The 14,307-nt window shown below is 37.9% G+C and overlaps 1 protein-coding gene across 3 annotated transcripts in view; it reads right to left on the bottom strand.

Moving 5' to 3' along the window:
• Positions 1-14,307, bottom strand: part of TNIP3 (TNFAIP3 interacting protein 3) — a 54,753-nt gene that overhangs the window by 21,845 nt on the left and 18,601 nt on the right. For all 3 annotated transcript variants that reach the window (XM_030313147.1, XM_030313146.1, XM_030313145.1), the window contains exons 3-6: positions 10,389-10,469; positions 8,638-8,703; positions 7,063-7,194; positions 3,742-3,870 (exon numbers count right to left, since the gene is read on the bottom strand). In XM_030313147.1, the coding sequence (XP_030169007.1) occupies positions 3,742-3,870; positions 7,063-7,194; positions 8,638-8,703; positions 10,389-10,469 (408 nt within the window). The remainder of the gene's footprint in view (positions 1-3,741; positions 3,871-7,062; positions 7,195-8,637; positions 8,704-10,388; positions 10,470-14,307) is intronic.

Here is a 14,307-nt window from a genome sequence, read left to right as displayed (position 1 = left end):
TAAGATATGACTACTTGCTCATTATCAAATGATCCCTTTATACAAACAGAAAAGTTTCGCTTTCAGAACTCCAAGACTTCACTTCCTCTGAATTTCTTTAGTAGCTTCAATGACGTTCGTTTGGTGGTACTATTTGTAACTTACTTTCCTGCATTACTGTACAATATGATCATAAAAGTAGGAAAAACAAAACAAAGTTATGGTCTTAAATATTGTAGGCAGGCTAGGAATTTCCTAATAGAATGTGTTTATAGTCTATGGATACTGTCTAGCCTAATGTAAATATCATTTTTCATGAAGTTGCAAGAGAAACAAGAACTTTTTTCTTCCTCCAAGAAGAATTTAAAGAAACAATAAAAGTTGTTTCATAATTTATGTTTTGTTAGAACTTGTTGTTAAGCTACATGGTTTTAAGAAGTAGTATATTAGTTACAATTTTTAAAAGTGGAGAAAATCTAGGATGGGGTGAGCCAAACGAGTTAAAGACAATCAACTATGCCGATTTCATATTCTACACCTATGAACAGACTATTTTTGTGGGTGTTGTTATATTTGAATTTCCTGGTCTACCTTTCATGCTATTCAGGCTTCTAGAAAATTTTCAAATGAGTCATAACTGAAAGGTGAGTTTAATAGACATTTATTCCATCTTGGGGTTTTTTAACTTCCTTGAACAAATACCTGTAACCTATTCCAGAATAGTAATTTACTATCAGCACAGGCATACTAAACAGATCTACCCATCTCACAATGGTGAGATGCTGGACAAATCAATTTTGCCCATGGGTGGCATTGGCTGACGAGCCTCAGGTAATTTCTCTCACTTTGGTTAAACATCTGGCTTCTCTTTAAGAACTCAATGAAAACAATGCCCTTGGGTATTTCCTTCAAAGCAAATAAGCCGAATTGAGTACACAGAGTTGTGTGAACTTCTGAAAACCATATGTTAATTACTAAGCTGATATGCTACAAATTTCTGCTGTGGTGAATGAGTCAGCAGGGGGTCTGCTAGTGCAAGCAGGGTGGGCCCTGAATTCCAGCTGTGATGGAGGGTGTGCAAAATCAACTACCCAAATGAACGTTTTAAGTAACTTTTATTTATTCCTGTGCTAAGAGAAGAAACAATCCACAGTGTATGTATGAATAGTAATTGCTTACATTTCATTAGATACTAATAAATTCACTAAATGAGACAAAAACCTTTCATAGCTCATCACTTTCTATCTATGCTTTTTAAATGATATTTTAAGGTATAGATGTAGTAGAAGTACAGCTGGCTTAAAGTATCCTTTTATTACTTTTTTTTCACTACTCATAAGTAATGTGTTATGCCTGCTAAAGCATGAATCTTGGGGGGCGCCTGGGTGGCTCAGTTGGTTAAGCATCCGACTTCAGCTCAGGTCATGATCTCACGGCTCGTGAGTTCGAGCCGGGCGTCGGGCTCTGTGCTGACAGCTCAGAGCCTGGAGCCTGTTTCAGATTCTGTGTCTCCCTCTCTCTCTCTGACCCTCCCCAGTTCATGCTCTGTCTCTCTCTGTCTCAAAAGTAAAACAACGTTAAAAAAAAAATTAAAAAAAAAAAAAAAAGCATGAATATTGGGGCCAGAATTGGCTACTGAACATATTATGTACCAGCTAAATTATTTAATTAATTTATCCATTCAATAAATATTTAAGAACATACTGTGAGCAATGCCCTATTGTTGGCATCCAGAACACAGGAATGAAAAAATTAGAAAAACTTAGGCTACATTATGTTGTATTTGTGAGTCCATTCCTCCAAATAAATGCATATTAAAATTATGTTTCCTACCTGCATTCTTACAAAGATGAATATATTTCATATTAATATGAAAATGTTTTTTTTTTACTTAAAGGTCCATTTTTTTTCAGATTTTGAGAGAAATTAAACATATTAATAGGCCACTAAAAGTATTATGAGCCCTCAATACTGTGCCTACTATGCCAAATAGAGAAGTCGATTGTGCAGTCCTACCCTCATGGAGCTTACAATCAAGATTGGGAGACAGGAAACAAATAGGGTAATTAATATGAGACATGAAATATATATTAGATAGCAATAAATTCCAACGAAACATTAAAATAGGAATATCAGAGACAGAAAATGTAATTTTAATTAGGGTAGCCCGAAAAATCCTCTTTGAGAAGGTGACATTTGCATAAAGGCCTGAATTTTACTCAAATTAATTTCTCTCATTTTCTCAATTTTATTATAATCACAAGAGTTAAAAATATTTTACTAACTTTGAAAATATTAGACTATAAATACAGAGACACAAAAATTAAGGGTACACATAGCAAAAAACAGAGTTCATGGCTGTTCTAATTTCTATAGGGTGTATATTCTTGTGTCAACATTTACAGAAATGAATTAGAGAGCAGAAGAAAACTTATCAAATAACATATCACAGATGGGAAAGATTTCAAGCATAATCCCAACATTAGTTCCTCTAATTCATCTGTGGAGGATTTCCAACAGAGGATAAAAGGGAAAATTTATTTGCTCTAAATTTGTATCTCTGAACACTGTTTCCTCTCATAGAGAAGTGCATTGTTTATGATGTTAGTCTCTACTTTCCCATTTTCTCCTGACCAGTAACTTGCCCCACAAACAGATCAAATGCAGCATCACATTTGTAAAGCATTCTGTCAACCATACAGGCACATACTCAACCCTTTGGGGATCTTTAAATGATCCTCTGAACACTAAAAAGATACACAGTCCAGACTAAAATATACACAGTCCGAAAAGCACAGGCACTGACCACTTTTTCAAGGCCAATCACCCACTCTTGTTTTGGAAGGCAATTTCTATTACTTAGGTCAAGAGATATCTAACTTGAGAGATGAATATCTTGACTCAAACATGTACTCCGAGTGCTCCTATGGTCCACATCTGATGTGGCCCTTTGAAAAATCAACAGCAAAGGATTCAATTGCTAACTTGAATAAGTGAGCAATCCCTTCCCCAGGGAAATTAAGCTATCCGTCCATAAAACTCTCTCTCTCTCTCTTTCTCTCTCTCTCTCACACACACACACACACACACACACACACACACACACAAATGCACAAATTCTCTAGAGTCATCCTTTGGCAGCACTCCACAGGTAGCCCCTTTGAATAGTTAAGTTGAAGCCAAGGCACTTAACCACTTGTGTTTTTCTAACACACCTACCTCCATTCCTCCCCCCCATCCCCCAGACCCCACACCCTAATTAAAAATGAGTTTTAGGCTTCTTCTCTGGAAGGCCACTATATCAGCCTTGGGGCTGGCCTTTAGCATGATTCCATACAGTCTGCATCATACCCAGCTCCATAGTGATGATTTTAAAGAGCAGCCTGTTTCCTCAGGAAACTTTTGTGGCTGACCAAGAGATATGCTATTGTTCCCAAACACCCACTTGCTTTACGTGGTTCTTTGAACTAAAAAAAAAAAAAAAAAAAAAAAAAAAAAGTTCTTACTGTCTTCTGAAGTTACTCCTCATTTCTCTTTTTCATGATGATTTTTTGCAGGGACATGTATTCCTTAAAGCCTTGGCTGAAAGATGCAGCTACGAGTGACTTATAAAATTACAGAGAAGCTCCTGTGCAGGCTCCCAAGACCAGGAGCTGTACTGCTGCACAGATTGTGTTGTGACTCTCAGTTAGGAATGTTAGGAATGTGCTCTTTCTACAGGGACCTTTCCTTCCAGCTCCCCAGATTGACCTGGACTGGTACCTTATTGAGGCGCTTTATTTCACATTCATACTGTTCCTTCTTCTTGCTCGCAAGAGTGTTTTTTTCCTTCAAAAGCTTATTTTCTTTCTTCAATTCATGTAATTCTTCACTTAGGCTCTCCTTTTCCTTCTGAAATAAACAGCAAGAAAACAAAACCGAAATCAATAAAATTCAGATGAGATAATGTTGTAGGAATACTTCTGAAATACAATAAAAACAGAACCTGCTAGATTTTCACTTAATGTTCCTTAAAAATTTTTTTTTTTATATTTATTTACTTTTGAGCGAGAGAGAGAGAGAGAGAGAGAGAGAGACAGAGCATAAGAAGGGGACAGACAGAGAGAGAGGGAGACACAGAATCTGAAGCAGGCTCCAGGCTCTGAGCTGTCAGCACAGAGCTCAAGGAGGGGCTCGAACTCATGAACCGAACTGTGAGAGCATAACCTGAGCAGAAGTTGGATGTTTAACCAATTAAGCCACCCAGGCACCCCTTGACATTCCATTTAAGCAATATTCTTTGGTTGGAGGACAGGGTTCAGATAGAAAAAAATCTTTCTTTGCTCCTTAGTGCTACTAAGCAAGTTTCATGACCCCAGAAAAAGCTCAAAATCCTCAGTCCTCACTTTCAAGGGTCAAATGGGTTCAGAGAATAAGCAAGTTCCCATGTACTGTTACAGAGTGATGGGTAAGCGATTTAGTAAAAGTAAGTAAAGTTCTACAAAGAAAAAAAAAAAGTACGACTGCAATAAAAAATATGAAATATCTCAAAGACCAATCCTGCCTGCATCATTCTGAACTGAAGAGAGGGAGAAGAGGATAAAACTTCAGGCAAATAAGACCCTCCACTACAGATAATTACTCAAAGCACTGTATTGTTGTGTTCATTGCTGTGAAAAGGGAGAGATCAACAAGTCCAAGTGCCATCACTCTTCCATGTCTCCGATTACCTTCAAGAAGTCCTCTGTTTTACATAACTGAAGCAAGGTTAATTGACAATATCTATCTTCTAATTCTTAATTTTATATTTTAGATAGTAAATTTTTTGTGGAGTGAATTGCATTTTTTTTTAAGTTTTATTTATTTTTAAAGAAGGAGGGGCGCCTGGGTAGCTCAGTCAGTTAAGCGTCCGACTTCAGCTCAGGTCATGATCTCATGGTCCGTGAGTTCCAGCCCCGCGTCGGGCTCTGTGCTGACAGCTCAGAGCCTGGAACCTGTTTCAGATTCTGTGTCTCCCTCTCTCTCTGCTCCTCCCCTGTTCATGCTCTGTCTCTCTCTGTCTCAAAAATAAACGTTAAAAAAAAAAAATTAAAAAAAAAAAAAGGAGAGCAAGCTCATGTGAGCGTGGTGGGGAGGGGCAGAGAGAGGGAGATAGAGAATCCCGAGCAGAAACCACACTGTCAACGCAGAGCCCGATGTGGGGTCATTCCCACCAAACTTGAGATCATCACCTGAGCTGAAATCAAGAGTCAGACACTTAATGACTGAACCACCCAGGCACTCCTGGAATGAACTGAATTCTTAATGGCACTGAAACTTTAACCTAATAAACAAACATCCCGGAAGTTAAGTAAATCAAGATGAGAAAATAGCTAACACACATGTTAGAATATGTTGTTTTAGTAATTAATATTTCCCAAAACAATAATTAGATTTAAGATATCTATGTGGGGTGTCTGAGTAGTTTAGTCTGTTAAGCATCCAACTTCAGCTCAGGTCATGATCTCACCATTTCTGAGTTCAAGCCCCCTGTGGGATTCTGTGTTGACAGTTCAGAGCCTAGAGCCTGCTTCAGATTCTGTCTCCCTCTCTCTCTGCCCTTCCCCACGTTCACCATCTCTCTCTCTCTCTCAAAAATAAATAAATGTTAAAAAGTTTTTTAAAAAAAGATATCTACGTACGTGAGGTGATTTTTTTTTTTTAATGAAAACATTCCTATTGGCTTTCACTTAAATAGAGTGGGCTTATATACACTTAGAAAATGAGCCAATTATTTTCTAATTTGACATAATCTAAAAGTGACTTCAAATTGTAAATGGTTCCAACTTCATGAGGGAACAATTGTCATGATTCCTGGTCAGGAAAAGGAAGGGACTGCAACAAGGTCAGAAGGGAGTTGCTAAACCTTGTTTGTTTTCCTCTGACTCACTGGGACAGGGAGAACCTTATCGAGGTAAGAAAATCTACACCAACGGCTGTCTGCATTGATTTCAGCTATTGCCTTAAGATTGGTGCACGTGTTAAAATACAGCCAACGCTTCATGATATCTGTCACAAGGCTACACCTGAGACTATTTACACTTATTTTTTCTTAACATACATAAAAAAAAAAATGTGCATCCATTAGGGCTTAAGATTTTCCTCCCATTTTCTATAATATCCATTAAGCCCCATAACTAAGAGTAAAACCGAGAGTATTTTAGAAGACTGTCACCTTAATGGCCACCATCTTGCTCTCAGTGGGGATTAATGGAGATTTCAAATTTGGAGGCTGGGTTCAAATCCCATTTTCCAAGGTACTAGGTTGGCAAGCTTGGCAAGTCCTGGAAACTCTTCACATCTCAGCTTTAAAATGGCAAAAATAGGGGGCACCTGGGTGGCTCAGAGGGGTTAGGGTGGGGCTCCTGATCTCAGCTCAGGTCATGATCTCCTGATTCCTGGGATTGAGACCCACATCAGGTTTGCATTGACAGTGCGGAGCCTGCTTGGGATTCTCTTTCTCTCTCCCTGTCTCTCTCTCCCTCCCCCCCCCCACCCCACTCTGCCCCCACTCACACTGTCTCTGTCTCTCTCAAAATAAATAAATAAGCTAAAAAAAAATTGCAGAAATACCATTTCCCTCACAGATGGGCTGAGAATGTTAAATGAGATCGTGAAGGTGAGGCAGTTTTTTAAATGTTTTATTTTTTATGATTACAAACGCAATACCTATTTGTAAAACTATGTAAGCTCAAAAGCAGCTGTACAAACACAAGGTAGTGTCCCATTATTAACACTTGAAATAAAAACTGTATCTGAGTAAAAGCAAAAGGGTAAATTTAATCTCCTAGGCTGAAATGCTCTAGAAAGATGGCACCAAACCTATGGATCAGCACTCTCTGCGGGTAGAGCCTGGCATACAAAGGCCTGCTTATTTGGACAACAAAGGAGGACGCAAGCTGGGCATCTCCTTCCTTCAGTTCGCAGAGAATCGGCCCGGGGACTTGCGTAACCCATCCGCTCCTACGCACACCAATCCCCGCCCACCAGTCTCCGCCCACCACTCTCCGCCGAGCGTGCTCAGGCCCCGGGGCCAGGAAGGTCTTCTCCCTGAGCCCCGCCCACCTCCTCGAGCTGCAGCCGCTGGCGGGTCTGGTCGTGCAGCCGGTCGCTCTCTCTCTGACTTTGAAGCCGCTCCTTCTCCTGCGAGCTGAGGAACCTTTCTGCGGCGTCCAGTTTCATTTTCAGCTCTGCGACCTGAGGAAGTCGTATACACAGTGTGGCAGACACCACTTCTGAAATTCACACCCCCTCCCACCCCCGGATTTATTCCCCCACCCCGTGCACGCAGGGACGGACACGCCCCCACTCCTGGGCGGCCCCTAAGAGAGGTTCTATTTCCCACCAGCCTTAGCAAAGGTCGGGACCTGTGCACTTAAGGAAGAGCTTCCCCTACCGGAAAAAGTAAACACCGAAACAGCCTTAAGCCCCTTCCCTCCTTTCTCCAAACCACACCACTTCCGAGAGAATGAAGATTTAGATCTTAGACGGGGAGGCTTCTGAGCCTGTCATTCTATTCCTAACTCTCAAAATGTGTCTTGCCTGACCTGAAAAGGGCAGCATGGGGTTAGGGGGTGAGTGAATTTGCCTGGGCCAGAGAAAAACAGACATGGATTTTTAACTCCTCAGTAATCTGCAATGCTTGACGCCCTACGAAATGCCAAGCTAGTTCTCAGAGCGATGACGGTCCAGTAAGAGAGGCCTTAGAAAAGAGTGTTTTATCAAAGATGGGAATTATGCCCACTGTTAACCAAGGGCCTTCACACACCTGCAGGCCGTTCTTCCTGAGCAGCTTACACATTTTCTCTGGGACCATGTTCTTTAAAATTTGGAGACCCCAAAGCTGCCCCAGACTGAATATAACAGGCCTGCTGTAGTGGGAGCATTATCCTGCACTTACTAAATTTAATGCTTCAGTGTATCAAAATGGGGAAGAAGAGAGCAATACTGCTCTGTTACTCACTTGTGGTCAGGTTTCTTAATTCTGAATTATTTAGGGGAATTTACTTTCTCCTTTTCTCTATTTTTGAACGTGGAATAATTTAAATTACAAATTGACTTTGACCTATTAAAAGATATTCTCTCCAAAAAGTTCTTTCTCATCAAAGCAAAAGATTCTTGACAGAGAATATGCTGTAGGGGGAAGAGGGAATGCCCCACTTACCCTCACACTGTCACTGTTACCATTGTTCATTTCTTTATCTGTGGAAATAGCTTATGCCAACTAATTAAAGAATTAGAGAAATGGCCTTGTATAAAACAGTATGAACTTTAAGCCATATCCTACCTCACATATAACTTTGTGTATTTATGGCTGCTAGTAACAAATCCAAAACAGGTTATTCCATGAGCTATGATGAATGTGCATAAGAACTCTAGAGACATCGCCAGAGGCTAAAGGCTATTTTTAGTACCTTTTTTTTTTGTCATGCTCAAGATAATTCACTGATATCCTTCACTAATCTTCAGTACCAAGAGACCAATAATGCACTCAGCACCGTCTCCCTACCGCCCCCCCCATCATTTTTTCAACAGTTGGTTAGCCACATGTCTCCTTAAGCTGAAACCAGTGAGAATCTTCACAGACTTGGTCCCCCAGCTTACTGATCTAACGCAAATACTAAACAGAGAGGTGTTTACCTTTCGTTCATATAACTCTTTCATACTTCTAAATTGCTGATCCCATTGCTGGTTAACTTCCAGGAGCTGAAATTATTAAAATTTGGTGAATCAATATGGATTTCTGCCCATTTGGAAATTTGGCCAAAATGAAATCACTTTTGGGGGGCTAGTAAGATTTGCAAGCCACGGTTGAACACAGTATTCCTTCCACCAAGTTCTTGTAGGGCTGGGACGATTGAATTGAGCACACTCCCTCTTTTCATAACTGGCTAACATATGAAAAACTATTTAGCCTTATGTATATCTTGACTAGTCAGCTGAACGTTATTAGAACTTTCAACTTTGCTTGTTATTTGAAATTTTCATCTTTGTTTAATACAATCAAAATCCAGTAAAACTTTGGGAGTATTGATGGTTTTCTGTAAGATTTATTAATATATGAGGGTCTTTTTTCAAACCTTTCCATATTTTTCTGTGTGCTTACACTGATTATTATAATTAAATATTTCTTCTAGCTTTTCTAAAGCAGAATTTATATTAACAAATTCCAAATCCCGATAACTTACCATCATGTGCTTGCAATATTGTGCTTTTTAAAATCAACACATGACTTGTAATGTATATGTAATGAATGGATAATATCACCGTTTTGAAATTATAGATTTTCAAGGAATAATAGTTTTGTCATAAGAATATTTAGAAATAATTTAGGCTGCAATTTAGAAGCTTTAAAATTATGTGCTAATCAAAAGGAAGAAAAAAACCTATGTCCTGTGTTTTAGTTTTCTTGTAAGGGAAGCCTATAACTTCCTACATCAAGAGAAATTCCAACACTTTCAATATGGGACAGATTGAGAAGATAGTTACAATGACTAAAAGGAAGCAACATATTCTCCTAATTATAAAACAAAATATCTAATCCAGACACCCAGTCCCTAGGTAAATCTTACGCTGGAAATAGCTATGGGTATTTAGTATAGACTATATTATATTATTATATAAAGATATCTGTTGGCATTTTAAGGATTAACATTTCTATGCCATGGTAACATTACCCTGCTATAGTTCAATAATTTTCCAGAAGGATACAATATTTTATGGAATATCAAAGAGGAGTAGAAGGCACCATACAGAAGAACATAAAGGATAAAACATATACAATGGTTTAGGAAACTAATTTAAAATTTGACAACATACACAGTGTTAAAATTGTTACACTTTTCACTTCTTCATCTTCAAGAAGAATAAAGAGGTTCTAACATTCATTAAACTCAGAAAAACAGAACTCATAATAATATCCATCACATTCCTAATGGCATTTTATAAACAACAAAAAAAATTTTTTTCAATAATGCTCCTTAACCCGTATGTGACTGGATACCCAGTTCATGAAGTCATAGCACCTAAGTCAATTACACCTAAAGCCTTTGCAAGTTTGAGTTTCAAGGTATGTCAAGCTGCAAGGCATAAGGCACAGGTGATAAGCTCACATAGTCCATGTGGAGGAAACATCTAAGTTTTGAGAAAAATTAAGATAATTATTAGATTTATGACTTTGTCATTTTTAACTCATTTACACAAACACTGAAAGACTGGGTAAGAGAAATGTAGGTGAATAAGAAAAAAGTACTTCTTCTCAAAATAATGCAGTCCAAAATCCTAAAGATAAATACTGTGACCCAATAACAAAAATAAAAGACTCTAGACTCTATTTTATTCTCAGCATTAATTCATGATACATGTTGCTTCAGCTAATATTTGTAAATTACCTCTTTTCTCTGTTTTTCCAAGCACCTTATCTTTTGTTCAAGAGAACTTGTCAAGTTCTTTCTGCTTGATGATTGATCATGCTTAAAACAAACAAACAAAAACAAAAAAAAAAAAAAAGAAAGAGAAATTGTGAAACAAAATCTTCTATAAAATAAGCAGGAGAAATGTTGTCCTTCACAAACTCTATGCATTTGGCTAACTCTTCTATGGTGATTTATAAAAATATCTTATTCTAGTTGTAACAATCCTCACACCATTATTCCTTCATAGAGACCTGTTGATGAAGAAGCATTATATTATATTTCAAATTCCTTTATATGAATTAATTAACAAAATAATTCTCTAATAAATTATAAATGTATACATTAGTCAAACAAGAAATTAGGATTTTATGAGTTTGGATTTCAATCCTTTTCCCAAAAAATGGAAATTCAGAGTATAATGCTTATGGAAATCAGGTAAGTTTCATGGATACATTTTGGGTATTTACATAGTAATAAACATTTCTAAAATGTCATTTCTGTAGACATGTCCATATCTGAAGAGTGGCCCTGACAAAAGTCAGAGGAATGACAGAATCATCAAGAAAAACAGACAAAGACATAAAACTAAAAGGCAGCAAATCCATTCTAAGACTGTAATGAACTAGCTACCTCAGTGTCCTTCATACAATTATGTTATACAGAGATTGACATAGATTATCTGGTATTGTGCAATTTTAACCAGCCCTTTGAATAAAGCCAGTAGGTTATAAGTTTAAATAATAAATCATTGGCACAACGAAAAAGTTAACCACCTTTCTTTTCAGTTTTTTTTTTCCCCCTCAGTGTTGGGGGTATTTATTTAAAGAAAGCACAAATGCTCTGGAAACTGTGGGCCATCTGTCTAAATGGACCACCAACAAAGCTCACTTAAGTGCTGTTTTCTCTATAGTAACTCAATAGTCTTGTTACCATCTCATCTCTGAGTCATATAAACAGTACAACAAATCTGGTGATGAGGGTAGTCCTAAATCTCCTACTTAGTTTCAAGCTCAATAGTTATGGAAATTAATTAAAGATATTCATGAACAATTAAATATTTTCAAAACATGTTGGCTTTTGCCAAAAGCACTTACAGGGAGTGTTCTTTTACAATCATCATGGGGTTTCAAGGACTTTTTTCATTAGAAATGATTTATAAAACTATTTTTCTATCTTTTCTCTGCTTACCTATGTCTCACTCAATATTTTAGGGCTGGATCATATGTTACATCTTTATAGAAGCTGCCCTTAGTTTTCTTAGCTTCTTCCTAGACCCATGTACAGTTAAGACCTTATTTTATTTTATTTTTAATTTTTTTTTAATGTTTACTTATTTTTGAGACAGAGAGACAGAGCGTGAGCAGGGGAGCGGCAGAAAGAGAGGGAGACAGAACCTGAAGCAGGCTCCAAGCTCTGAGCTGTTGGCACAGAGCCTGATGTGGGGTTTGAACTCAGGAGCTGTGAGATCATGACCTGAGCTGAAGTCAGACACTCAACTGATTGAGCCACCCAGGCGCCCCTAAGACCTCATTTTAAAAGATATTCTTCCATGTGTCTATCAATTCAGAATTATTCTATTTGCTTCTGACCTCAAGAAGCTGGTTTGTCTGAGTTCCAGAAGTAACATCAAAATCCAGGGGACAGATATGTTGGGTCTTAAAATTGGGCTTTCCCTTTTTTAGGAAGTCTAGACTCATTCTGGATCAGAACAGATTGAATATTAGGTACCTTTGATGTGGAAAATGTTGTGAGCCAACTGTATGTTGTGTAACCTGAGCTCAGCAAAGCAGAGATACAGTGAGACCAGATTCCAGATCAGTGGTTCTTACTATAAGAACGCATAGAAGTCACTATGGAAGCGTGCAAAATGTAGGGCACCACGAACACTGAAAAAGAATTTCTGAAATTTCTGAAAAGAATAGCGCCTCCATTTTTTTTTAATAGACTTTATTTTTTCAGAGCAGTTTTAGGTTCACAAGAAAATCTAGCGGAAGGTGACAGAGTTTTCCCATATGCCTTCTACCCCCACACCTACACCTTTATCAACATCTCCCACCAGAGTGTTACATTTGTTACAATTGATGAATAGTTACTGACACATCACCCAAATCCATAGTTTACTTTAGGGTTCATTCTTAGTGTTGTACATTCTGTGAGTTTGAACAAATGTTTAATGACATTATAGTATCATATAGGATAGTTTCACTGCCCTAAAAATCCTCTGTGCTCAGCGTATTTATCCCTTCTCTACTTTATGTATTTATTTATTTTAATTTTTTTTTCAATGTTTATTTATTTTTGGGACAGAGAGAGACAGAGCATGAACGGGGGAGGGGCAGAGAGAGAGGGAGACACAGAATCGGAAACAGGCTCCAGGCTCCGAGCCATCAGCCCAGAGCCTGACGCGGGGCTCGAACTCACGGACCGCGAGATCGTGACCTGGCTGAAGTCAGACGCTTAACCGACTGCGCCACCCAAGCGCCCCGTCCCTTCTCTACTTTAAATAAATTTCAGAGTTTATAGTGATTCACACTAAAGTTCAAGGTTCTCCTATTTCAGACCTTTCTTGGGAACACAGATTTGGGGTCCTTAAAAAGTTCCCTTGCTATTTGTGATAGAGACAAAAAAAAATCTGTGTCTAGCAAACATTTGTATGATTTAGCCTTCGGGGAATCCAGATTAAGATTAAGTTAATTATATTCTGTGCTTTTTTTTTTTTTTTTTTGCCATATATAACTTTCTCTGGAAAGAAATAGTAAAACTTTTGGACTTTGATTTTTTATTTGTAAATAAGAGTTACTGAAAAGCTAGATACTAAATCTGCAAGTGAGAGAAAGAAAGCACAGTAGTAAGAATTGTTTAAAAGCCATAAATGTATCACCAGGAGTTTCTCTGGAGATTAATCAACATTTTTTTTACTATGGTTCATATGTCTCAGGTATGTATTAAAATGGAACTAAGTCAATCAAACACAAAATTTGGGGAAATTTTTCATTTGTATTTGCTTTGCTTTCCAGTTGCTAATGAAGGTATCTGATGTTTCAATAAACACAAAGATTTTTAGTCATTAGTTCTACTAAGGGCCCCACTTACAGAAAAATTATTCCTTATATGGTGCAATGTGTGTTTAAAGTGTCTGGGCATTTCTTTCTCATTTACCTTAACACCTGGACCAACTTCTAAGATATTCAAATCCTGACATGCTAAATTAAGTATCTAAAGAACAAAAGAGTTCCCTTAATTTGCTATTATATCTTGGCTTATCTCTAAATAGAACTTTAAGAAAGAACATTCATTCATTCATTCATTCATTCATTCATTCAGTTGGGTAAGTGTTGCAGTAACCAGTAACCAAACAAAAACTATGGTATTCATTGTAGATCCGTAAATATTTTACTAGGGATACTTTATTGCTATATTGTATTCTATTTCCAACCGTACAAATATTCTTTTTGAAATTTATATTGAACCAAATTTCTTTAAATCAAGAGCAAAATACGGAGCCCACAGAACTGGGGAGCTGTAGGGCCTTTGCACAGGATTTAATCTCACTTTGTAAAAGAAGAAATGGAGCTCAGAGGGATCAAAGAAAATGCAACAGTCACCCAGATACTTTTTCCTCCTTAAATAACATTGATTAAATACAAAGCAAAGGGGTGCCTGGATGGCTCAGTCCGTTGAGCATCCGACTTCAGCTTAGGTCATGATCCCCCTGTTAGTGAGCTTGAGCCCCAGGTCGGGCTCTGTGCCGACAGCTCTGAGCCTGGAGCCTGCTTCAGATTTTACTTCTCCCTCTCTCTCTCTCTCTCTCTCTCTCTCTCCCCCTCCCAGGCTTGTGTTCTCTCTCTCTCTCTCTCTCAAAAATAAATAAACATTAAAAAAAGTTAAAAAAAAA

This window comes from Lynx canadensis, chromosome B1 (genome assembly GCF_007474595.2).
Source record: "Lynx canadensis isolate LIC74 chromosome B1, mLynCan4.pri.v2, whole genome shotgun sequence".
Classification (NCBI taxonomy): domain Eukaryota; kingdom Metazoa; phylum Chordata; class Mammalia; order Carnivora; family Felidae; genus Lynx; species Lynx canadensis.
This window is presented reverse-complemented; position numbering and strand designations above follow the sequence as displayed.